The 27667-nt window shown below is 43.2% G+C and overlaps 1 protein-coding gene across 1 annotated transcript in view; it reads left to right on the top strand.

Moving 5' to 3' along the window:
* The window catches only part of stat4 (signal transducer and activator of transcription 4), a 141758-nt gene that overhangs the window by 92411 nt on the left and 21680 nt on the right, over nucleotides 1-27667 (top strand). Inside the window, exons 8-17 of the mRNA XM_041200881.1 lie at nucleotides 7566-7717; nucleotides 7811-7969; nucleotides 9436-9528; nucleotides 10439-10498; nucleotides 10602-10622; nucleotides 10712-10805; nucleotides 11606-11650; nucleotides 12620-12703; nucleotides 19155-19253; nucleotides 21954-22089. Coding sequence (XP_041056815.1) covers nucleotides 7566-7717; nucleotides 7811-7969; nucleotides 9436-9528; nucleotides 10439-10498; nucleotides 10602-10622; nucleotides 10712-10805; nucleotides 11606-11650; nucleotides 12620-12703; nucleotides 19155-19253; nucleotides 21954-22089 — 943 coding nt within the window. The remainder of the gene's footprint in view (nucleotides 1-7565; nucleotides 7718-7810; nucleotides 7970-9435; nucleotides 9529-10438; nucleotides 10499-10601; nucleotides 10623-10711; nucleotides 10806-11605; nucleotides 11651-12619; nucleotides 12704-19154; nucleotides 19254-21953; nucleotides 22090-27667) is intronic.

Here is a 27667-nt window from a genome sequence, read left to right as displayed (position 1 = left end):
CCCTGACTGTGACTGTGTCATCTGCAGCTCAGTATGAATGCGCCAATTCCCAGGACAGACGTATGTGAGGGACTGACCACACCCTGCACACCATTCTGGGCCCTCTCCCTCTCTGGACTGGGACCAGGACATGCGTGCAGATCCACAGAACTGACAGTGCTTTGTGGCCCCAACTACCTGTGGCTCCATTGCCCAGGACAGTCTATGCTTTCTGGACCCAACTAATTTCCACACTGGTTCCCCTCCACCAACCCTCTCCCACTCATGTATCTCTGTGTTCTCTTCCCCCGTCATCTCCCCACCCACAGACATGTGTCTGTGTTCTGTCTTCCTCAGTTTTCCCCCCACCCCAGTCATCTCCAGCCCCTTCCCTTGCCTCTGTCTTGTCTCAGCACAGCAACCCCCACCCCCCCACGCCTCCCCAACGCAATGAAGCCTTTGCCCCTCCGGCCCTTCCACCACCCCTTCCCCACCTTATTGCTGGTCTGGAATGGAGAGCCTTGGCTCTTGAGTTCGTGCTGGTCTTGCTTGCACAGCCTGGCACGGAGTCAGAGCAGCCACAAGCGCAGCGCAATGAAAAGTAGGCAAAGATACCTCGAGGTCACAAATGAAATGGTGCTTGCCAGGTGCACATCACTTATATCCAGTGCTGAATCACGCCAGTCTAATTTGCCACTGGCGTGGCCATTTGATCTGGATTGGGAGCATGATTCTGGTAAGCTGTCTTTTTAATGAATATTCATGATATTCAAATTGATTCAAGTGTGGAAAATTGCAAACCATTTTTACACCGACAGGAAACTGATTTTGGGCCGTTCTCCACATTTTCCCATCCTGCCTGCCATGATGCTCTCTGCTGAAGGGTTTGGAAAATCCCACCCATTATTTCTTGGAGTTCGAAAGATGGTGTAATAAGGTCCAACAAGAATATGGGCAATAAGTTCACAATAAGTACCCAAGGACTTATTTATGGATCTATTGAACATTTTTACCAAAGTATGTAGGCCCAGATTTTGCAGTTGTAATGAGGGTGAAGGTGTCAGTGTTCATCATCATTACTTTATGAAACTTCTGACATCCACACAGGAAGTCCAGAAGTTGCTGGCAGTGATTCTCTGCTCTTCCGCCCAGTACTATTGAAGTCCCATTTTTTTAAAATAATGTTTTAGAAGTGGCTGAGCTGATGACAACTTTCCTTTTTTATACTGCCATGTTGCTTTTAAAACCCCTGAGAAAGTTATGCCTTGCTATTGAGGTGTAACTGGGTTTTTAACCAGTGTAGTAGGTCATAACCAGTGGTGGACAACCTCTCTGGCTCTTGAAGACTAATTTTGTCAACTTTTTCTATTATGATTTTTAAAAAATGTATAGTTTTCTCATATAACATTTTTTAAAAATGCTTTTAGTGATATTTCAGCTTTTAATTGTCTCAATCAGTGTTCCCTCTAATTTTTCTTTGCTGTGTGCGGCCTGCTTGTTACCTGTGCATTCCCTTTAAGATTGCCACTCAGCTGCCCATATGCGCATTTTAAAGGGGCAAGAATTGTGCATGACCGGTTGATTCTAATCAGTATTTCACACTGTGTAAAATTTATGTAAAGCAAAGAATATCAATTCCTGATTTGCTATCTGTGAGAATCCTTCAGCCTAGTTGGTTGCTTATCTTGCTTGATGACATCAAGCTGGACACTTGGGGCTTAATTTTAAATGGCAAAAGCGGTACTGCTGTAATCCCGTGGAAGTGTAATATCCAGTGTGATGATGTCAGATCATGATTCCAAAGTGATCACACCGGTCCACAATAATGTAGTGGACATGCGAGCTCTGAAATCAGCAGCCTGCCTGCTATTTTGAAATTGATAATTAAGGGCTGTTTAAGCGAGCCAGCAATCCAATTGACTGCAATAATATGTGCCCGAGACAATAATAAGGTGGATGCATGTTAAAAACATGCCCGTGGGTAACTTTATTTTAACTTTGAGTTCTAATGAAAGGACAGACAGAAAGGCTGGGAGGTGGATCTATGCCTGACTTTAACAGGAGAGGCAGCTGACAGTTATTTCTTTAGGAAATCTTTGCTGTTCATAAAACCTTATCATAATCAGCGCTTTCCCTCGGTGGAGTGTCCAGAATCTTGTTGATCCTGTCATCGTTCATCACTGCAGGATCTGTACTGAGAAACAGTGTCCAGTATGGGCACTTTGGGAGATACATCCTCCAGTGAGGAGGAGAAGATGAAGGAGGAGGCCAGCTGTCCCAGGGGTAGGAGCCACATGATTTGGAGGAAGGTGGCCAAACTGCTGAGGAGCGAGGGGCTGTAAAGTGGAGACAGCACCATGCACTGAGACGTTGTAAGAGGCTGTACCCTGCCAGTCGCACTTACAGGGTATGAATGTTATATCTGCAGTTTATGGAGTGACAGTATCAACGCAGACTTTACCTTTGTGAGCCACTGTCACACCCTCATGTGACATGCTTGCCCTTGAGATAGCATCCAATTGTGCGGGTGGCCACCTGATGTCTGGGTCATTACAAGTCACAGTGATGCTGAAATTCACCTCTGGGTCATTTCAGGTTGCCTGTGGAGTGGGATCAACCGGACTGCAGCTCATCACTGCATAAACGCATTCACAGGTGCCTTGTTTCGCCATACCGACAACATTTTTCAAAGGGAAAGAGCTAGAAGCTTGGCAGCCATGGCTAGAGTTCTGAGGGTGCAAGGAGTCAGTGATTGAACCCATGTAACAAGCAAGGTACCAGAAGGGCAGCTAGGGGCATTTATAAACTGTAAGGAGTACCACTCCCATCAATGTACAGATAGTGTGCAACCACCAGCAATGAATCATGCAGGTTTGTGCAAGGTACCAGGGGAGCAGCCATGACTCATATATCTTCAGGCCCTCTCAGGTGCCAGGGATGTTCACAGGCCTGGACACATTGGATGGATGACTGCTTGGTGATAAAGGTTAACCCCTCAAGAAGTGGCTGATGACTCCCCTTTGAATTGTGAACACAGAACCTGAGTGCCAATATAATGTAAGCCACACCACAACCAGGTCCAACATTGAGCTGACCACACCTCAACAGATTGAGCAGAAGCTACTCCTCGACAGATCAGGTAGATCACTCCCAATATGCACCAGCCAGAGTATCCCTCAAGGTCGTAGTCTGCTGTGCATAGTACAGCCTTGCCATTCAGAGAGGGCAACTCCTTTCAGAGGATAAGTCGAGGGAGACAAACCAGCCTTCTGGTAAAGAGTCAGATGAAGAGGAGGCTGTGCTGCAGCAGGCAGATGTGCAAGCCGCACCCAGGAAGGATGGTGATGGCTGCACTGGACATTCTTATCAAGTGACAATTCCAATAGATGGGTCTCCCCAACTAAATTAGCATCATGGCCAGAAGTTACTCTCTTCTCCATTACATGAAAAGTAGCCATTGGGTGAATCAATGCCATCATTATGTAGACTCATTGGCAGGAAAATGTCAATCAGCCAAACAATGCAAACGTTACGTCGCATATAATTGCATAATCAAATAAGACATCAATTGATGCCTTTTCCATACATGCAAACACATATTTCTTAAACAAATGCATCCAGATAAAATGTGAAAAGCCCCATTCATTTGTATACACAGGCATAAAAATGCTCAAATCTCACAAATGGTAATGACACCCTTGTGGGGTTTTCTTGAATCTTTTCCAGGCCCTGCAGCCTGTTGCTCGTCCTTCGCTTTCAGCTGTTGTTGAGACAGGCTGCTGAACCTTAAGGCTCTTTGCCTGGAATGACATTGGGCCGTGAGGGCCCCAGCATGGTGGGAGTTGCCTGCACAGTGACAGGATGCCCATCTGTCGATTGGCACTCATAGGTATCTGTGCCAATGGCAGAGGCTCAGAGGAGAGGCCGCCCCCATCAGAAGTGGCCTGAGATGTGCCACCCCCAACACCTGATGTCATCAGCTGCTGCTCATCCATCGCCGTGAGGTGCATTTGGCCCTCCCTGATTTCCTGAGGGACCAGGAGCTGGGTATAACTCCAGGCTCCCCGTTCCTCTCTTGCCCTAGGTCTGGGTCCCCGAGCTCAGAGGCAAGGTGATGGAGTGCAAATCAAAACACACACCCACTATTGCATCAGTGATCTGCTGGTTTTGGCCCTCCATGATAGTTGCCAGTTCGTCAATGGAAGAAGTCATACGTTCTGTTGAGGAGATGATTGCAGCACTCATGGCCTGGATGGAGTCCCCCAAAGTCCGTGCCAGTGCATGTAACCCTCTCTGGAATCTCTGTCACATCTGCCATGCTATGAAGAGAGATTGGATAGACTCGGGTTGTTTCCCCTGGGATTGATGAGGCTGAGAGGTGATCTGATTGAGGTGTACAAGTTTGAGGGGCCAAGATCGACTCGGATGCCCTGTTTCCCCAGGGGGCACTGATTTTAAGGTGATTGGTCGAAAGATGAGAAAAGACATGAGGAAAATCTTCTTCACCCAGAGTGTGGTGGTTGTTTGGAATTTGCTGCCTGGTTTGGTGGTGGAGGCAAATACCCTTAACTCATTTAAAAGGTACCTGGATCTGCACCTAAAGCGCTGTAACCTGCAAGGCCACAGACCAGGCGCTGGAAGGTGGGATTAGAATAAGAAACTAGTGTTTTATTTTTTCTTTTTGAGCTGGCGCAGACAAGATGGGCTGTTCTGTCTCCATGAAACCCGTGCTGGACGTCCGGCATCTGACACCTAATTGATTATTCCGTAGGTTTGCCATCAGACTGGGACTCATCATCCTGGTTGTGTCCATTGCTCTTCTGACTGCCAGAGTCTTGCTCCACCTCAGTCTCTGGCAGCAGCACGTGTGAGTGTGATGTGCTCTCATCAGTTTATGATTCCCTTATAGCTGAGGCACACATACTAAACTAGATACCTGTATCTGCGCAGGTGCTGGGTATGGGGCAATGGTGTGATGCTGCAACCAGAGGCATCCGCTCCCTCCTTGGAGGTTAATGTGTGACCCTGGAGCCATCACACATCCTCCATTTATGTCCATCACCAGAATGGTGGCACACTCACCCTAGCAGATCTCAGAAGGTCATTGAGGCATTGGAGGCACTGAATCCAGGTTCGCTGGATGACCCCAAGGCTGCTGAGCTCTCCTGCGACCTCTGTTCAGGCTGCTTTGATCAGGCTGAGAGGTCTCCTTTTCCCATCAGCAAGTATGAGAACTTCCTGCCTATCAATTACAGCCTGGAGGAGGCCTTGCAGTGAGCCATCGTCAAACCTCGGTGCTGTCATTGATCTTTTCCCACCCCCACCTTCTGGTCCCCTTCTCTTGGCAATCTGTGAAGAGAGACATAGTTAACAGCCTGGTGTTCAATATCTCCCAAAACATTTGATACTCATCAGAGTAATGGCTCAGCTGCAATCCATCACTATTTCTTCCCTGGCAAAGGTGCTGAATGCTTTCCAGCTGTAAGAAGAGGCATACACATTTATAAGTGATCACTTATCTTTTGCAATGGTTTAGATAAATTCAAATTCACCAACACAACATTGAGTCGCAAAGCCTATATTTCCTGGTGCACCTGACACAGTCCTGGCAGTGGCAGTGACCTCCTTCCGGGCCATGGCCAGCCCCCTCTGTGCCCTCATTTACCAATTGGACACACTGCCCACCATCTTCCAAAGCTGTTGGCTGGCTTCCCGCCGAGTGGCCGTTAACTGGATGATTCCCATACTGGACATCTTTCAAAGGCAGGTGTGGGAATTAGCGATCCACTGACTTCTGAAACTTCTCCAACCCACTGTCAAGGTACAAAAAATTAAACCCCATGGAATCATTTAACAGCAGAATCAAATTAATGTTAGGGAAGGCGAAATCCAAACTAGAGAGATGACTAGCACTTAGAAAATAATGATCGAATTGGGCAGAGTCATCATGGATTTATGAAAAGGAAATCATGTTTGACAAACCTGCTGAAGTTTTTTGAGGATGTTACTAGCAGGATAGATTAGAGAGAAACAGTGGATATGGTGCATTTGGATTTTTAGAAGTTTTTCGATAAGGTCCCACACAAGAGGTTAGTAAGCAAAATTAAAACTCGTGCGATTGAGCGTAATACATTGGCATGGATTGAGAATTGTTTAACAGGCAGAAAACAGAGTAGGGATCATTCTCAACACAAAAACAAAAATACCTGGAAAAACTCAGCAGGTCTGACAACATCTGCAGAGAGGAACACAGTTAACGTTTCGAGTCCGTATGACTCTTTTTGTTTTGGATTTCCAGCATCCGCAGTTTTTTGCTTTTATCTTAGGGATCATTCTCAGGTTGACAGGGTGTGACTAGTGGAGTACTGCAAGAATCAGTGCTTGGGTGCCAGCTATTCACAATCTGCATCATGATTTGGAAATGGGGACCCAATGTAATATTTCCAAGTTTGCTGATGACACAAAACTTGGTGGCAACGTGAGTTGTGAGAGAATACAGAGAGCCTTCAAGAAGAGTTATGCAGACTAAGTGAAGAACAGGCAAGAACATGGCAGATGGGATATAATGAGAGATGTGAGGTTACCCACTTTGATAGGAAAAACAGAAATGCAGAATATTTCTTAAATGGTGAGAGATTGGGAAGCGTTGATGTCTAAAGGGACTTGGGTGTTCTTGTTCATAAGTCACTGAAAGTCAAGATGCAGGTGCAACAACAAATTAGAAAAGCAAATGGTATGTTAGTCTTTATTGCAAGGGATTTGAGTACAGAAGTAAGGAAGTCTTGCTGCAGTTGTATAGAGCCTTGATGAGACTGGACTTGGAGTATGGTATGCAGTTTTGGTCTCCTTACCAAGGAAGGATTTATTGGCCAGAGAGCGAGTGCAACGAAGGTTCACCAGACTAATCCCTGAGATGACAGGATTGTCCTATGAGGAGAGGTTGAGGAGACTGGGCCTGTATTCTCTAGAGTTTAGAAGAATGAGAGGTGGCCTCATTGAAGTGTACAAAATTCTTACAGGGCTGGATGGTGTAGATGCAGGAAGGATGTTCCCCCTGGCTGGGAGGTCGAGAACCAGGGGCAACAGCCTCAGAATAAGAGATGGGCCATTTAAGGCCATGATGAGGAGGAATTTCTTCAGTCGGTAGGTGGTGAATCTTTGGAATTCTCTGTGCAGAGGGCTGTGGAGTTTCAGTCATTCAGTATGTTCAAAGAAGAGATTGATGGATTTCTAGATACTAATGACATCAAGGGATACGGGGATAGTGCAGGAAGCTGGCTTTGAGGTAGAAGATCATCCATGATTTGGCAGAGCAAGCTCGAGGGGCTGAATGGCTTACTCCTGCTCCTATGTTCCTATCAGAGTGAGCAGTTGTCTTCAAGGTCATTGCTAATCATTGCCACTTCCGCTGACATCAAAATCCAGTTCATTCACAAGTCACAGTTCCATGGCTGAAATGTTTCGGTAGGTTTTTATTAAAGCTGCATAATTCTGGGAAATGTGTTGGTCAGTGCTTTGCATTGAAGGATATGGTTATGAGATACAGGTTAGGAATCTATTCACTCTTGAATTTCTGTGTGACCTAGGAGGTCCTCCATAAAATCGCAGAATTGTTAAACCAAATGGATTTTCTAATGAATAGACAATTGTTTGAAGAGCTAACAGAATGGAAGCGACGACAGCAAATTGCCTGCATTGGAGGTCCACACAACACCTGCCTTGATCAGCTGCAGAACTGGTAGAGTGCTGAGTATCAGAATTATTTTCAGTTTTCAGTGCTATTCATGATTAATATGGTGTACATCAAGTGATGAAATTTCTTTTGAACTAGGTTTACATTGTTCGCAGAGAGCTTATTTCAGGTCAGAAGACAGCTGAAAAAGCTAGAAGAATTGCTGCAGAAGGTGACTTATGATGGAGACCCAATGCCTCTGCAGAGACCTCATTTGGAGGAGAGAGTGAACATTTTGATTTTCAGTTTCATCAAAAGGTACAAACATTGATTAAAACAAAAAGGTAGCTTATTTAAATATTGTAACCTAGAAATTCTAGTCCAGAAGACAGCTGCCATGTTTTGTTGCAGTTGCATGTGCAGGAGGACTCCACATGTAGGAGAGACTTCCTGGCTGAGCCTTTGCATCTCTCAATCTGGCAGGAAATTTGAACTGTCAGAAGTGGGGCTCTGGGCCTCTGAGGTTAGGGGTCTTCTGGAAGTCAGCACCCAGAAGGCCCTGAGTGCTCATCTTGGGATGGGGAGAGATAAAATTAAATAACTTGTCTGTATGATTTTGGGTCTGGTCCTGGATCCCACAGACACTCAGGTCAACTTTTAATGGGTGCTTCTGCACTGGGACGCCCAATGAGTGGAATCAGTAGATGATGAAGAAGGGGGCCAGCTCCCTCCTGCCTTATAAAAATAACAGTGCTGAATCTGCACTGACACAAGTGCAGTCCTAATAAAGCTTCTTAGGGAAGCCCTATCAATACCTTGGAGAGCACAGTGGATCCTGCCTAAATTTGTCCCTGCCATTTTTTCCTCTGCTCAGAAGAATGCAGACAGAGGAAACTTTCCCTAGTGTTCCTTCCCACTCGTCTCAAATACTCTACCCAGTAAGTTAAACCAAAGAGCAGCACTGACCATGCACATGTCTGCACCTATACACTATTTCCTCAGGGTCAGGATGCAAAGTTTTAAATCTGGGACAGGAGAAAATGTCAGACTGGGGAAATAAAAATCATATAGGTCATTATATATAAGGAAATATAGTTCGGCTGGAAGTTTTTGAAAAATAACATACCTATGATTAGTGAAACACCTCATCACTACACTCAAATCTACAGTGATTTAGCTACTTAAATTGCTAGGTATATGTGTTAATTAAAAAATCTAATTTTCTGTATCTCCTCTGAAGGCAGTGACCTCTGCTGTGGCATAGTTTCATCCGTACCAACAGAACTCCCACCTCATCGAAATGTCAGTTCTTCGTGTATGAACCTTGTCAGTGAGTGTCAGCAGGTTATTTAACACTGCAGGGCATCATGATTGGGTCGGATCCTGTTTCTACCAAATGCCCAGATAAATATGTTCTTCAGCAATAGTGCCTGGATAATGTCCAGGAGCGGGAGCATGGCTGAATTTTTTTTCTCCAATCACTAACCCAATGACATTAAGTTCACTTAACATCCTTAATGCCGTCTCAATTGACATCAACTAACTTAGCACTGACCACTGGCCAAGCCTGATCTAAATGGTTCAGTACCATTCCGGGTGGTAAATATTCACAATAAGTTGTGGGGAGTAAACTTGAGATGTTAATTTAATGATCGTTTTACACAATCTAATTTTCAACATTAATACACAATCAAGTCATTATTAGATCTTTAATTTCTTGTAACAAGAGTGTGAATGGTCCTTGTAAATTGTGATAAACTTTATTTTTTACCCAATGTATTCAGTTCTTTTGTGGTAGAGAGACAGCCTTGTATGCCAACCCATCCACAGAGACCAATGGTCCTAAAAACAGGAGTGCAGTTCACTGTGAAAATAAGGTGAGTATGCTTTTTGTGGTTGATAAAAGAATGCTGTGGTAAAGTTTTTCTTTTAGTTAACATATGAGGTTTGAACATTCTTGGGCTGTGGTTCTGTCAGTAACACTGACATTGAGCTCACCACTACCCTCCTGCACTGCCCCATAAGAATGCAGGGTGTTAGTGTGTGGGCACCTCACCTGGATTTTCTAGTGAGTTCCTGTGTCACTCTGCGTAAAGACATGCACCTGTCAGCCCCACTCTGCCAGAAACTGTCTGGCTGCCACCCATGGGGGGCTAGATATGAAATATTTTTGTTTGGATCCCAGGTCTGGAAACCACTCCTTCAGCCCCATGGAGGTGCTCACTTATACTCTTCTGTCAGCTGGCATTCCTAAACTCACTAGACCTGCTGACCTATAACCTTTTCTGTTGATTCAGTTGAGGTTGGGAAAGCAACAACTCCAAGTATAAGGAATCCTACCCCTGTCCCTGTCTACACCCACTTTGGAATACCAACTTTGTATTCTGGCCCAGTCTGACAAACTTCCACCAGAGTTGTAGCAAGAGCCTGCCATATGGCTGAGTAAAGTTGGCTCAATAAGTTGTCTTTCTTATTCCTGCATAAGGATGAGTTTTTTTAAAAATAAGAACAAATTGTTCCTTTGCAACATTACTAACACTTCAGTTGTGATGTAGTAGTTGAATGTACGTTTTGAGGCATATTTTGTTTTTGACATAAAGTAGGGCAGTAAGAGGTGGAGTTAGACTCTATAATCCCTGTCTGGACAGACAGAGAGGGAGCTGCCCATAAAGCATGGAGAACAGCTTCAGCTCTGGGAGCATCGCAGCAGGAGATATCTTAATGTTGATGTAAATACTAATATAAAAATGAAAATTGCCATTTATAAAAGTTTCTTTTGTTTTATAGATTTTTGGTAAAATTACCTGAGCTGAATTATCAGCTAAAGGTGAAAGCTACAATTGACAAGTAAGTTAAAATTACATTTTATTTTCAACCTAATAAATAGTATTTTAAGTCTGTAGTAAGTTTTTGTTTTGTCTTTTCTCATTTCCTTTCCTTTTGTTTTCAGGGAAAGCTCAACAGCAAGAGGGTAGGGAAAAGAAAATGAAACATTACTCAACTTTTTTGAAAAACTGAAGGTTGTTGCAGACATTGTAATGGCATGTTCTCCATTCACAGGTATCGCAAATTTAATATATTGGGCACGAACAGCAAAGTAATGAACATGGAAGAGTCGGTCAATGGAAGTCTTTCTGTGGAATTCAGACACCTGGTAAAAATTCTTCATTTATCCATTTCAAAATGAACAGTTGATGCCAACATTATAACGAATCTACCTGACTGAAAATATTAATTAGGTTTCCCTGATTGCCCAATGAATAATAATCTGGTACAGCATTAAACTACAAAGAAGGTCCTAATTTCATTCCTGTTTTGTACTGAGTTGGGCAGGATGTCTGGGCAAGAAAGGAGAAAGGTCTTTAAGAGATCCTACCCCTAATTGCTATTCAGTGACCCCAATGGAAATGATTGGATTGGAACAGGGTTTGACTTAGCTATGATTTCTTCCAAAGATAAAATAGCCAGTTTGGCACTCATTGTCTCATCCGATGGTTGAAAAATGGGCAGGGTGCTACCTTAGTATAACTTGCTTATTTGGTAGCAATCAAGCCTCTGGGACAAAAAGTTATTGGTTTGAACCTCAGTCAAAGGCATAATCAAGGCTGATGCTGTTGTTTGGCATTGTATACTTGGCTGAATCAGGTAGAAGTTATAAGTATTGTGATAATTATTCAAAGAGGAGCAGGGACTTCCCCTTGCCTGCTGGCCAATGTTCCTCCTTTAAATCAAGGAATCCAAATACTCATTCTATGATTGTAGGACTTTGCTAACACAGGCTGCATAATAATCTTTGCAATTCAGAAATAATTCACTGTGTGAAGTGTTTTGAGATAAGGTACTATTTCTGCAAGTACAGTACAGTATTGGTGTCTGCCAATACCCATGGAAGAATCAGGGCCTTCAAGAGAAAATTAGAAAAAATACTAATTTAATATTTACATGTTTTGACAGCAACTGAAAGAACAGAAATCTTCTGCAGGAACTAAAGGGAATGAGGTAAAATTTTCCAATCCTCTATTAATTAAATAACTTGCAATCAAATAGCCAGAGCAATATTTCCTGCTGTTTCTAAAACAGTATCATGACATGGTGCAAATACTTAAAGCTTTGGAATGCATGATGTTAATAGGCTTTTTTTTTCTAAAATACGTTGAAAATATTATAGAACATGTAAATGCCTTAGGGTGGCTGGGATGGGAATCTATAATTGTGAAGAGGCTGGGACTTGCTTCCACTGGAGCAGAGGAGGCCAAAACAAGGTTCAATTGAGTTTTTTTTAAATTATGAATAGTTTTGATATGGTGAACAAGGAATGACTATTTCTTCTGATTGGAAAGCGAGTAACAAGGAATCATAAATGTAATATCGTAACTGAGATTGAGGAGAAAGGTTATGGTAAATCTAATTGTGCAGAGTTGCTGGAGCATGGAATGCTTTGTCACAGAGACTAGTGGTGGCAAAGAACATGGTACCTTCTTAAGGAGAAGTATTTATCTATTTGAAGCAGAGGAATACTCAGAGGTTTGAGGAGGAAGGGGGCAGTGAGATTAATTTTGGATTATTCTACTGAAAAGCTGGCACAGACATGATAACTGAACTGCCATGTTCTCTGCTGTAAACTCCTACAATTAGTTTTGTATGCATAATTATTGCATTTAATTGACACTGTATAATGGTGTCAGCATTTCTTTTCTAAATGCCAGATCAGTTTGATCCAAATTCATTCCTAATAAAATTTTATAAAAATTCTAGTCCACAAACTTCGATGAAAACTGGCTCTGGTGCTTATTTCTAAGATAATTTAGGCTCTCAAGCAACCTTTCCAATATACCCCAATTGATTACTTATTAAATAACCTTGAACCTTGTACTAAATTTGAATAATCGAAGTGCTTTTTAAACTAATACTTGACTCTTTTTACTGAGCACTCCATTTTGCTTGTTATTATTATTCTCTATTCCACAGGGTCCCTTGATTGTCACAGAGGAGCTCCACTCAATCAATTTTGAGACGCAGTTTTGTCATCAAGATTTGGTCATAGATTTAGAGGCGAGTTGATTCAAGCACTTATCAGGAGACTCTGTCAATAACATAACTTAATTTACTAATGTAAAATCCTAATCATAAAATGAAAACCCAAAGTGTGAGGGATTAATGTGTTTAATGGATAACTTTTGCTCATCAACATATCTGTTCAACAGGAATTACTCATCGAAAAGGATGGGAACTTATATCTTTAGCACAAAGTTCTGATTGTGTGATGAGGACAATATTTCAAATTATCATACAACACTAATAGCTCTTATCAGTTGAGAATCTTTAATCAGCTTCTTTCTTATCTTTCCATCTATAGTACCAATTGTGTCTCCCTCTGAGTTATATGTCACTTTTCCTATCGCTTCCTTGACACATTGTCACCATGTTTCTCTGTATAGCAATTCTCACTTTCGCTCTCTCTTTCTGTACAGTATCTCATTTTTCTCCAAATAGTACTTAATTTTCTAAAAAGTATGTCTCTTTATTATCATGGAACTGATAAAACCATAAAAAGATCAATGGTATTCTGGAATTTATAACTAAAGAATATAATAACCAATTTATGTGAAAAACTGGTTAGATCATAGTTGGGGCGGCAGTGGTGTAGCGGTATTGTTCTTACCTGGTCTGGCCTACATGTGACTCCAGACAGCAATGCGGTTGACTTTTAACTGCGCTCTGAAATGGTTAAGCAAGCCACTCAGTTGTATCAAGTTGTAAAAGGAATGGAACTGGATGGATCACCCTAGACACTGAAAATGACAATACCAAACTCAGCCATGTCAACCCTGCAAAGTGCTCTGGGTGCTAATGCCAAAATTGGGAGAGCTGTCTCACAGACTGGTCAAGCAACAGCCTGACATAGTCATATTCAACCATCACCATCCCTGCTGGTGGGACAGGACAGACCCAGCAGAGGTGGAGGCACAGTGGTATTAAGTTGGGAGGGAGTTGCCCCAGGAATCCTCAACATTGGCGCCGGACCCCATGAGGTCTCATGGCATCAGGTCAAACATGGACAAGGAAACCTCTTGCTGATTACCACGTACTGTCCCCGCACCCATCCCACTGATGAATCGGTACTCCTCCAGGTTGAACACCACTTGAAGAAGCACTGAGGCTGGCAAGGGTGAAGAATGAACTCTGGGTGGGGGACATCAATGTCTATCACCAAGATTGGCTCGGAAGCCCCACTACTGACCGAGCTGGCTGAGTCCTAAAGGTCATAACTGCTAGACCGGGTCTACGGCAGGTGGTGAGGGAACCAAGAGCTAAAAAGATTCTTGACCTCATCCTCACCACCTGCCTGCCACAGATGCATTTATCCATGATAGTATTGTCAGTATCGGTAGGAGTGACCATGGCACAGTCCTTGTGGAGACAAAGTCCCGTCTTCACATTGAGGATACCCTCCATCGTGTTGTGTGGCACTACCACCGTGCTAAATGGGATAAATTTCAAACAGATATAGCACCTCAAAACTGGGAAACCATAAGGCTCTATAGGCCATCAGCAGCAGCAGAATTGTACTCAACCATAATCTGTAACCTCATGGCCCAGCATATTCCCCACTCTGCCATTACCACCAAACCGGGGGATCAACTTTGGTCCAGTGAAGAGTGTAGGAAGGCATGCCAGGAGCAGCGCCTAGCATACCTAAAAATGAGGTGTCAATCTGGTGAAACAACAACACAAGACTACTTGCATGCCAAACAGCATAAGCAGCAAGTGATAGACAGAGCTAAATGATTTCTCAACCAATGGATCAGATCTAAGCTCTGCAGTCCTGCCACATCCAGTTGTGAATGGTGGTGGTCAATTAAACAACTGACTGGAGTAGGAGGCTCCACATATATATCCAAATCCTCAATGATGGGGGAGCCCAGCTCATCAGTGCAAAAGATAAGGCTGAAGCATTCACAACAATTTTCAGCCAGAAGTGCCGAGTGGATGATACATCTCAACCTCCTCCCGAGGTCCCAAGATCACAGATGCCAGTCTTCAAATCAAGAAACTGCTGGAGGCATTGGATATGGAAAAGGCTATTAGTCCTGATAGTATCCCTGCAATAATACCGAAGACTTGTGCTCCAGAACTTGTCAAGCCCCTAGCCAAGCTGTTTCAGTACAGCTGCCATGCTGGCATCTACCCGGCAATGTGTAAAATTGCCCAGGTATGTCCGGTACACAAAAAGCAGGACAAGTCCAATTACTGTCCCAACAGCCTACTCTCCATCATCAGTAAAGTGATGGAAGGGGTCATCAACAGCGTTATCAGGTGGCACTTGCTTAGCAATAACCTGCTTACTAACACTCAGTTTGAGTTCCGCCAGGGCCACTCAGCTCCTGACCTCATTACAGTCTTGGTTCAAATATGGACAAAAGAGCTGAACTCCAGAGGTGTGGCGAGAATGACTGCCCTTGACAACAAGGCAGTATTTGACCTTGTGTGGCATCAGGGAGCCCTAGCAAAATTGAAGTTAATGGGAATCAGGAAAGTTCTCCACTGATTGGAATCATATCTAGCATATAGGAAGATGCTTGTGGTTGTTGGAGGTCAATCATCTCAGCTCCAGGGCATCACTGTCGGAGTTCCTCAGGATAGTGTCCTCGGCCCAACCATCTTCAGCTGCTTCATCAATGACCTTCCTTCCATCATAAGGTCAGAAGTAGGGATGTTCGCTGATGATTGCACAATGTTGAGCGCCACCTCAGACACTGAAGCAGTCCATGTCCAAATGCAGCAAGATGTGGAAAATATCCAGGCTTGGGCTGACTAGTGGTGAGTAACATTTACACCACACAAATGCCAGGCAATGACCACCTCTAATAATAGAGAATCTAACCATTGCCCCTTGACATTCAATGACATTACCATCACTGAATCCCCCACTATCAACATCCTAGGGGTTAACATTGACCAGAAACTGAACTGGACTAGCCATATAAATACTGTGGCTATAGGAGCAGCTCAGAGGCTAGGAATCCTGCGGTGAGTAACTCACCTCTTGACTCCCCAAAGCCTGCCACCATCTACAAGGCACAAGTCGGGAGTGTGATGGAATACTCACCTCTTTGGCCGGACAACTGCAGCTCCAACAACACTTGAAAAGCTTGGCACCATCCAGGACAATACAGCCCATTTGTTTGGCCCCCATCCACAAACATTCACTCCCTCACCACCGACACACAGTAGCAGCAGTGTGTACCACCTACAAGACGCACTGCAGGAACTCACCAAGGCTTCTTAGGCAGCACCTTCCAAACCAGGACCACCACCATCTAGAAAGACAATGACAGCAGACACATGGGAATACCACCACCTGGAAGTTCCCCTTCAAGCCACTCACCATTCTGATTTGAAAGTATATCATCGTCCTTTCACTGTCACTGGGTCAAAATCCTGGAATTCCCTCCCTAACAGCACTATGGGTGTACTTACACCTCATGGACTGCAGTGGTTCAAGAAGGCAGCTCACCGCCACCTTTTCAGGGCAATTAGGAATGGGCAATAAATGCTGGCCTAGCCAGTGATGCCCATACCCCATGAATAAATTTTAAAAATGCAGTTATGTGCTCCATTATTAGAAAAAAACTTTAAAGCCTCTGGGAGTGTTCAGTATGATGTCATCAGAATGATATCAGGGATTGGAAACTATAGTTATGAGGAGAGATTTCAGATAGTCGAGGGCCAATTTTAAATGTCCCCATCCATACCTAACAAGAGTAAGAGCTAATGTCGAGGCAGCACCTGGCGCAGTACTCTCACCATCTATAACTGTAGCTCCCAGGTTTCAGGAGACACGTGACAAGGGCCTCATGAATATTCAAAAGTCATGGTTCCTTGATGTAGTCAATGTACAGTTATATATTCAGTGCTTGATGTTAGTGGCCAGGCTATGATGAGGAGGCCTCATGCCACACTGAACAGGTGCAAAAGAGGTCTAAGATGTTTTAAATTTGTTTTGTCTCCTAGAGGCCATGAGGAGCAGGCATGCACCTTTGGACCCCGAGATAGATAGGTTCTTGATTGGTACGGGGATCAAAGGTTACGGGTTGAAGGCATGAGTATGGAGTTGAGAAACTTATCAGCCATGATTGAATGGCGGAGCAAACTTGATGGGCCAAATGGCCTAATTTCTGTTCCTATGTCTTATGTCTAAGGAAACTCTGGGCTTCCTCCTCTTGGTGCTTTCTCCCCAGTCACAAGCCCCAGCCAGTGGAAACTGTTATTGCGTGTCTCCTGCTGTGGCTTGCATCTGTAAGAAATCCCACCATTACCTTCACATCTTTCCCACCAGGTTCAGGTGGGAGTCAGTCCAGGAATATTGTAAAGAAGCCTGGAGTTAAAATATGAGCTAGCATGAGCCACTGCTGGCTCCATGCTCACCTCTTGCCCTAAGATAAGTTGGGGTCAGGGTCATTTCCAGGAGAGAAAGCTTAGATGTTTTAAAAGTTATGAAGGTTTTGATTTGGTGTAAAGAGCAAGACAGCCTCCTCTAGTTAGGAAGTTAACAATAACGGGGCATTAATTTAAAATAGTAAGACAATAAGGACACATCTTCAATGTCTGCTGCTTGTGAGTTATTTTTCTTTGAAACTTTGTTCACTTTGTTTTAAAGCATAATAGGTAAAGAAAACTTAATCCCATAGAAGAAAAAAAGATCAAAAATGCCAAAATATGGCATGGCATTTAGCTTTTGTTCTTTTATTCAAAGCATTACTTAGATTTCTCAATTTTAATCAGTTGTTTGTGTAACCTTTGGTTTTGTCATTCAAATTACTGACTCAAATACTGAGACTTTCCACAACTTATAATGCTTGCTATATTTTTTCTTTTTGTTCAACCTCCTTAACTGGTTTGTGTCAATTCAGATCTATGTTTACCTTCTGCCACTAATTTAATGTTTCTCTTACTTCATGGATAAATTTAGTAATTAGTTTGCTGCAGTAACATTTTGGCACTGCATGTAACACTTGAACTGTTACAAGGGTTCAAACTTGAACTGTTACAAGGGTTCAAACTTGAACAGAATAAACAAAGACACTGGCAAAGCATGTAGGGTTATCAAATTTCTCGAACTAATTTTGTTGTACTCTTTCAAAACCAGAGGGATAAGAATAGCACACTGTTAGCTGATGAACAGGTGAATAAAATCATGCAGGACCCACCAATGAAAAATAAAACTTAGAAACTGAGTTCTTTCAATTCAGTTGCACCCTCATTTTATAAATACCCCACAGAAACTGAATCCTCCCAATCCAGTTTGTGTTTATCTTTTAAAGTACAGGACAACTGGCCTCTTTCATCCAGCACCCTTACTTTAAAGTCTTACTTTAAACAATGAGATCAAAGACTTACACATCCAGTTGTCTGAATGATCTCCACAAAGTTGAATCTTCCACACATTTCCCAGCCTTGTCCTTCAATTTCTTTACTTTAACTCACAGAAAAACCACTGGTCTCTTTCACCCAGGCCTTCTGTCTTCCATACAGACATAGAAAACTGGCACCTCCCCACTGCTCTTTGCTTTAACTCAACCAAGAAACTCAACCTGATACTCACAAGCTTTCCATTTAGCCAGCCTGGCTGGTTCCTTCTAGTCTCTGTTTACACCTGGAGTACTGATCAGATGTCCAGGGGAAAAGCCATAACTTCTGAAGCATTAGCCAATGTCCAGCTCTATAACAAGGGCGAAGGAAAGGCACACATTTCTTATGTCCCTTTGTACATGTGTTCAGAACCTGTGGTGATCAAGCACTGGTTACTCCCTGCATGGTCATCCCTGCGAATAGTGAAAAAGTGATGTCACTCCCCATAGATAGAGTCCCTATGCACTGTTTCAAAATGCCCTTTTGACTGTTATAAGACCCCCAAACATTCCTCATATTTGATAAGCATCATCCAAGTCTATCATCACTGTTTCAAGGGCACCCATTCCCCTGACCACAATGATAACCTGTGAAGTTTCAAAATTCCCTTAAGATTCTTCCTGTTTGTGTCTTGCTAACCATAGGTATTTGTACCATTGGGATGTCTGCAGTAAAACTCAACCCATACCTGATCCTACAATTATAATTTCAGAGGTAAGGTCAGGAGTTGGCCTTCAGCAGACCCGCCCCCCCCCCAACCCCCACCCCACCCCATTCCCAAGGCTGGGTCCCTTGATCTCTCTGAATGCCTTTCAATGAGGAGTTCACCCTCCACAAGGCCACAGGCAAACCCAACAGGGTTTGCTTGTTAGTCACCCAGCATGAGAGTCCCCCCCCCACCTGCTGCTGGTAAAATACCAACGGTAGCAGGATGAGGCTGTTAAGTGAGTACTTCGGGGGCGGGGGGTGTGTGGTGGTGCTGGGGCAGGAGCATTAAATTTTGGCTTTGTCTTTCATATAGAACATTATACACATGAGGCCTCAAGGAGTTAAATTAATGCTTGTGTTTGCCTTTAATTTTAAATAACAGACCAGTTCTTTGCCTGTAGTAGTCATCTCCAATGTGAGTCAGCTGCCTAGTGGCTGGGCGTCTGTTATATGGTGCAACATGCTAATGAATGATCTCAAGGTAAGTTAATCAATCTTCTTGGTTTTTTCAGTCTGAAAATGAAAACATGGTATACATCAATTATCTTAAACATCTTAAAAAGCAAAAATCTTCACACAATTCCTTTTGATGTTTTCCATTATATGTTCATCTGCCCCATTTATAATGGGCACTGCCAACATAAACTTGTCATGCTGTAATTATACCCTTCAGCCAGTGGTCGGACTGTAGCACATCTGTTATGCATTTCCCAGTATTAGTTTGGTCTGCAGAGAAGCTCCAGCCAGCTCTGATACTCTACTCTCAAATTGTTAGCAGTTATATTATTGATCAGAATAACTTTAATGTAGAAAATCTTATTTCTTAAAGGATGAATGAAAAATTGTCAAAGCCAAACCAGGAAAGATTAGGGGTGGGGCAAGGGCAGATGCAGGATGCTAGTGGGGTTGATCAAAAGCTCAGTAATAGAGTTTTAAGAATGCTCTTAAATAGAGGGAGGTGGAAAGGCTGGGAATCAACAACAGGGCAGAATAGTTAAAACAGTTTCCCCAACAGTGACATAGAGAAACCTGTATTATTTAAAATGAACACTTAGTATTTTAAGTAACAGTTTTTTAAAAAAAATCATTCTCAGGATATGGACATTGCTAGCAAGGCCAGCATTTATTGCCCATGCGTCATTTCTCCCAAGATATTGCCTGGAAACCCTTAACAAATACCCTCCTCTGCTGTGCTTCAATTCCCTTGTTCTAGCATTAATACATTTCCCTGCTGCCTCTTGATACTCTCACTCTCACCCAATACCGGCAGGGTGCCCTCAAGGAAAATCTATTTCCTTCCTTTTCTCAGTGGCAGCCTGCAAACCAGTAGCATCCCCACCCCGCCCAACATCACCTTCTCAAGGGCAATTGGGGATGGGTAACAAATGCTGGCCTTGCCAGTGGCACCCACACCCCATGCAAAGATAAAAAAGAACATCCTCCTCCAGCTCTTCTCCACTGTCATCTAGCTGGGTGGGACTGCTCTCTCCACTCTTAGCTATAGAATATTATCTATTGTATCATTTGCAATGGCTTCTCTTCCTGCTCCTTCACCATTAGTTCTGGTGTCCCCTAAGGATGTATCCTTGGCCCCGTTATTTCTCATCTATGCACTGCCCCTCAACAACATCAAATGAAAAAGCATCATTGGATTTCACATCTACACTGATGATACCCATCTCTGCCTCACCACCACCTCTTGTTTATCCGACATCCCATACAAGATGAGCTGAAATTTCCTCCAATTACATATTGGGAAGACTGATGTCATTGTTTTAAGTCTCCAATCCAAACTCCATTTCCTAGCTACCGACTCCATCCCCATCCCAGGCAATTGTCTGAGACTGTACCAGACTGTTCGCGACATAGTTGACCCTGAGTTGAGCTTCTGACTATATATTTGCACCATCACTCAGGCTACCTAGTTCCATCTCCGTAACATCACCTGACTTCGCTCCTACCTCAATTCATCTGCTGCTGAAACCCTCATCCGTGCCTTTGTAACTTCCAGACTTGACTATTGCAACTCATTCCTGGCTCATCTCTCACAGTTATACCCTTTGTAAACTTGAGGCCATTTGAAACTCTATTGCCTCTATTTCCTAACTCGCACCAGTTCCTTTCACCTATCACCCGAGTCCTGCTGATCTACACTGGCTCCCTCTCAGCAGCATTTTAATTTTAAAATTCTCATCTTGGTTTCCAAATACCTCCATGGACTGGCCCCTCCCTATCTCTGTAATCTACAGTCCTACGGATATCTGCAGTCCTCCAATTCTGGCCATTTAACCATTGGTGGCCATACCTTCAGTTGCCTGGGCCCCAAACTCTGGAATACCCTCCCTATACTTCTGATTGAATGGTGGAACAAGTTTGACAGACTGAAAGACCTACTCTTGGATTTGTGTTTCTGTAAACTCATTAACATGTTTATACTACACAACTGTGGCCTTCCCTAATTACTTACTACACAACTCCATAAACTTCTTGACAAAAAGTTTGGCTAACTTCCTATGTTGCCTCTAAGCGATGTTGCTGTGCAGCAACTCAAACCCATGCAGTCTGTGCACAAGTCAGCTGCTAAGTTACCGCATATACGCAGCCACACAAGAGAATTACCCATACACTTCAAAAAAAAATTGGACAGTACGTTGATCATTTCTCTTCTTACTCAGCTTCTCAATTTGGGATTGTCCTTAAATCCTTCATAATAGTGAATATTTTGCCCATATCAATTTTGCCAGTTTCCTCCAAATTCTTGATAGCTGGAATTTTCTATGCTGCTTTCGTGGGAGTGTTAACATTCGTTCTTTGATTAGTTGCTTAGAACTGCATACAACACACTGGGGTCTGACCAGTAACATTCTCACAATGATAGTGCATAAATTTTTACAGGAGACTTTAGTTAGATTTGATAATAGACCAACTGTATAAGAAAAGCTGCAAATGCTGGGAACACCCTGTTAGCGCCTATTTCTTTTTAAAGAAATACAGGCTAAAGTTTTGGGCGTAACCCTTCAACAAAAACTCTTGAAGTTCTGACAGATGGTAAGACAAGAAATGTTAGCACGTTTTTTTCTCTTTGCTGTTACAGCGGCTGATACTTCCAGTGTCTTCTGTCTTTATCCATTACCTTGAAACAAGAGCTGGTTAAACTTGTTATGTACCTTTGATTTTGCAGAATTTGGCTTTGTTCACCAACCCACCCACTGCCACTTGGAGTCAGCTTTCAGAGGTGCTGAGTTGGCAGTTCTCCTCTTACGTGGGACGAGGTTTGAATTCAGATCAGCTCAACATGTTGGCAGAGAAGCTGCTGGGTAGGTTAAAAAAAATCAAAGACTAACTGGATTTAGCTGACGCATCCCAATGCACATGAATATTTCCGTGGTTAAAATCAGTGAAGAGAAACCAATACGCTGAAACGTCAGACTCCCCCTCATCTCCCCGCACGCACCCCTTTGCCTCATTGCCACCCTGGAAATCTTTTCCCATCACTGGTCAGCCAGCATGTCCCCCACTCCCCCGGCCCATTTAAAGCATTAATTTTAATCCCATAACACACTTGGGACCCCAGTTGCTATTTTCGGCCTGAACTGGGTAGATCTTCCAACATTTGCGCTCCAACTCAGTGCGTGGTTAAAGATCCCAAAATTGAATTTCTGTTAACTTTTTCAGGGTTGGGGCATTCTGCCTCCAGGAACGCATTCTGGACCCCTTTTACTTCCTCCTCCCTTTTACTTACCTACTGGCACCCTGGAGACCAGGCTTCCCAATATTTCCTCGAGTAGGCAGGCTGGCCCAGGGCCAGGTTAAAATTTCCCAAGATTTGTTGTAGAAAACGCCTTCAATTATCTACTAATATATTCCCATATAGGACTTCTTGTTATTATTATTTTACTTAAATCTTCTGTTCCTTTCAAAGTTGCTTTGCTGTTAACTCCGGAATTTTTGATAAAATTTCCTTTTATTTTGACCTTGCTTATTTTACATTTTTTTAACTTCAATCCAGTCAGCAATAAAATCCAAATGTCCAACTATAAGGGCTAAATTTGGTTGTTCGGCTTCATTGATAGGTCAATGATCAAACACCACCTGCTGTACTGCTACTGTACTACACCTCAAAATGAGTATTAGATTAACCATCAAAAGGTTGGAATTGAAATGCTCAGAAAGCAGGCAGGGGGAACCAAAGGATGGATTCAGGAGAGGAGATAACTATCCATCTACAAAAATAAAGCAAAAACATGTTAAAATTCTTATTTTAAAATAGCCAGAGAATATTAGGTGATGAGGAATATGGAGTAACAATGACAAATGATCCTATAAATTAATTTCTGAGAATATTTATCCTCCAATGAGGGCATGACATATTAGCATGGATAACTGATTGGCTAACTAATAGGAAACAGAGAGTCAGGTTAAATGGATCAATTTAAGGTTGGCAAACCATGACGAGTGGTGTTCCACAGGTTTCAGTACTGGGGCCTCAACCATTTACGACCTACATTAATGACTCGGATGAAGGGACTGTATTGTGGACAAATTTGCTTAGGATACAAGGATTGGTAGCAAAGAAAGTTGTCAGGAGGATATAAAGAGTTTGCAAAGGGATATAGATAGACTAAGTGAGTGGGCACAAATTTGGCAGATGGAGTATAATGTGGGAAAATGTGAGGCTGTATACTTTGACAGGAAAAATAGAAAGGTAGAATATTATCTAAATAGAGAGAACGCATAATGCTGTGGTGCAGAGGCTCTGGGCGTCCCTGTAAATAAGTCATAAAAAGTTAGCATGCAAGTACAACGAGTAATTAGGAAGACAAATAGAATGCTGACCTTTATTGCAACGGGATGAAGTACAAAAGTAGGGAAGCCTTGTTGCAATAGAATGGGGCATGGGTAAGACTGCACCTAGTATACAATGTACAGTTTTGGTCTCCTACTTAAGGAGGGATATATTTGCATTGGAAACAGTTCAGAGAAGGTTCACGAGGCTGATTCCTGGGATGAAGGGGTTGTCTGATGAGGAAAGGTTAAGCAGGTTGTGCCTATACTCACTAGAGTTTAGAAGAATGAGAGGTGATCTTATTGAAACGTATAAGATTAAGAGGAGGTTTGACAGGTGTTGAAAGGATGTTTTCCCTTGTGGGGGACCTAAAATTAGGGGGCACAGTTTAAAAATAAGGATTCTCCCATTTAAGACAGAAGTGAAGAGGAATTTCTTCTCTGAGGGTCATTATTCTGTGCAAAGTGGAGTTAAGGCTGCAATCAGATCAGCCATGATCTTATTAAATGGCAGAGCAGGATCGATTGGCTGAATGACCTGCTCCTATTTCTTATGATGTTATAACATTTCTTTTTTCCCCAAACATTTAACCTTTGCAACAAGCTGATGTATATCTGATATTAATTTTCTCTACTACTGCTGCAAGATTCCTGGTCTCTGCTCACAGCACTGCAACTGAGATCAATACATCAGAGTAGGGGGAGATTCTCCAAGGAGACATCATCACCCAGTCCTTATTATTATGTTGCCAGATGCTTTAATGCTGGGCGAGATTTTAAATTCTTATTTGCACAGACCTTGGTTCTTTACATCTTCTTCAGCACCTGTGCAGGACAGGTTACTTAAAGTGTTTTTTGAGTGCAAAGTGCATGACATTTAGCAGGATTATCTGATGTCTGAATTTAAATGCGGGATACTGATTGCAGTGCTCCATTTGGTAGATTGTTTGGTAGCACATTACTAACCATTTTGTGTACACTTAGTTACTCACTGAAAATCAATAGACTTGAAACTCAGGCTTTTTTTTAATTACAAATGGCCAATCAGTAATGGCAGTTTTATGGAAAGTTGAAAACTTTCCCTTATAGCTACTTACAAGAAAATTCCTTAGCTATCACGTCACAAGTTATGCGACTTGGGTGATAGCCTTTGACAACTGATTAATGAATTAGTCATTTTGGAACTTATTGGTTTGACCTTCTAAGTTCTTTATTCTAGCATCAAAATCTTCCAAATTTGTGCACTTATTTTGGTTAAAATAATTCATCTTCCTTTGCTTCAATTATATATAGGAAAGAAACACTGAAGGATTTTCTCAACAACATACCACAACACACACACTCAGGCACATATTCTTGGCCGTCTACCAAGTAATATGGAACAACAAAGGTCTACTGTTATTAACATTGCTCATCTCTCTCTTCAAATACATATGAAATTTGTGCTTCCTCTTCCATGTCTACCAACTACTCAATTTTAGCTCCCCTTTCTACAATAGGATTATTGACTACCATTTAGTAGGCTGCCTGAAAAATGATAAAACTTACCCAAAAGAGAAGGCTGAGTTTGTAGGTCTTCCAAAGCTATCGTTTGAATGATGCCCCATAAATATTTTTCCATTGCACTAATGATAAACTCCTACTTGGGACAGCAACAGAGGAAATGACTGACTTGCCTTGATATTTACTGAAAACTAGATGTACATACTTTTTGGCAGAGATTCTAAAGCAATTTAATACTTGTATTGTGGTAAAGCCTCAACAACAGAAGGATTGAGAAGTAGCCTTAGAAAAGAAGACTACTTTTACTGAGATTGTAGTAATGATTTGCCTAAAAACCTTTCAAATGATCTGTCACATTGAGAGTTTTCACATAAAATAAATTTTACTAGGTGATATATGTGCTAAATTGAAAAGATGTGGTAAATTTAAATGACTGAAAAAGAGCAATTTATTTGGCAATAAATTGTTCCTGATTTAGAAACAACTTACAGCACAGGGCGATAATTAATGGAAACGACATGGATCTTGCCTGCCAACTGGAGATCCAGCAAGAGTCCTGCATTGCCTCTTTTAGGGAAGGTCCACCGAATTAAGTATCACCCAGACACTGAACCGAAAACTAGTGGGCCTTTCCCAGGATCAAGGGCTCCAGGGGCAGAAGTCCCAACCACCAAGGAATGCCGGTCAATCAGAGGAAAACATTGTTGAAGGAAAACAATTCTCTTTGGTACCAAATTCATAGAAATGTTTTTTCACTATCAGGATTGTACAGTTCAGTACCACTTGGGAAGCATTGACTGCTGCCGGTACAGCGCCCCCTGGAGGCCTAGGATTGCTGGACCCACTCATAGATGAGTGATGGCGGGAGAGGGGTGTGGGAATGGGGTGAGGAAGGGGACCCCCCACCGCCCTCAGTGGGTCCTCCCTGATGCTGGGGCCCTTGATCAGGCACTGAGTACTTTGAATGCAGGATCCTCCCTTGGAGCCTGCGAGCAACATCGAACAGGTTCTCTTGTCATGCTGCCCACGTGGCAAGATCCCTGCGTGGCAAGCCCCCACCTGCCACTGCATTAATTCCAGCGACAGTGGGTAAGTCCCTTAATTGCACTTAAGGGCCTCAATTGGCAACAGGGCAAAATGTCTGTCGACAAGCCTTCCGACCATGGACTTAATCAGGATGGAGGCAGAAAGGTGACAAGGTCCCCAACCATCACCCTCTCACTTGATTAAATCCCCCCAGCACCAAACTCACTAAGGGAGAGCATTAAATTCTGCCCACAGTGTCAAAAAGCATACACATTGTGCAGAGTTTGCACTTGAAACCTTTGTATCCAGAAGGAAATGAAAAGAAAGTAACCAAGTACCATGGATCAATTATATTCTTTTAGCTCCCTGGTTTTGCATTGAACTGTACAATGCTGATAACCAAAAAGCATTTCTATGAATTTGAAACTGAAGAGAATTCTTTTCCTTGAACGGTTGGGACAAGAGGCAGAATCGTCCACTCTGGAGTCTAAGTCAGGTGGCAGACCAGAAAGTTGGCATGATTCCCATCAGGTGGCTGAACATGCAAGATTTTCTGCTGTTCAGTCTATTAATTATGCATCCGTGAAAAGCACGGCGAGTCTCATGGTGGGCCGGGCAGGAAGTCACCCGTTCCATTGTTACCTCATGGGGTGGAAGGTCCTGGTATCATATTTAAAGGGCACCTGGACAGACATTCACTCATTGTAGGCCAGGAGCTCTGCATTACTCCTCCAGAGTCCTCGTAGCCACAGCTCATACTGGAGAAACTGGCAGATGTGAACAACCACAAGACAGGATACATGAAGGTGCTGCCAGCATTGCCTTTTGCTCACCACCTGCGATACACCTGTGGTCGGGCCAATGCTCGCTGTTGCAGTGGACCCTGTTTGCCAGCATCTTGATCTTCTTGAGGTTTAGCAGCTTCTTGCTGCTCAGGTCCTTGCTCCTCCTGGCCCTGTGCCAACTTGTGATGGGCCCTCCTCCTTGCCTGGATGAGAGCTATTACCATGACAGGGTTGTCTGCAGCCTGCATCGATGCCTCAGTAGATATGTGAACAAATTGAAGTGATAAATTTAATGAGCATGCCCTATACAGGTTTCCCTCCATCTCAGGGCCAGCATGCCAGTGCTAAGCCATTCGCCTGGCCTCCAGCTAGACGTGGCATTCCCATCCCACCCCTTCCAGCTGAAGGATATCCACCCACCCAAAAGGACCCTCCTCCAACTTCAAGGGATCTCATTTGCTGACTAACTGCATGGTCAGGGTCACATTTGAAAAATGGTGTGTGTCACCTTCCAGACTTGGTCCACCACCTATTACCCTCCCCCTGTCACCCACCAACTTCACCCTATCACCCTTGACCCACCCAACATCACCATTCCTCTCCCCTCTGTCACCCTTGAACCTCCTTCCATCACCCTGGACCCTATCATGATCCATCTCCACATGCCTTCCCTCCCCTCGAAGCTGACAACTGTTACTGCCCCCATGCCCTCTCCCATTATCCACGCCACCTGCCTGGTCCCCCTTTATGACCCACTTGATGAGACCTTCACCTACCAGACTCTCATCCTGGACCT

The sequence above is a fragment of the Carcharodon carcharias genome, chromosome 12, assembly GCF_017639515.1.
Source record: "Carcharodon carcharias isolate sCarCar2 chromosome 12, sCarCar2.pri, whole genome shotgun sequence".
NCBI classification, from domain to species: Eukaryota; Metazoa; Chordata; class Chondrichthyes; order Lamniformes; family Lamnidae; genus Carcharodon; species Carcharodon carcharias.
This window is presented reverse-complemented; position numbering and strand designations above follow the sequence as displayed.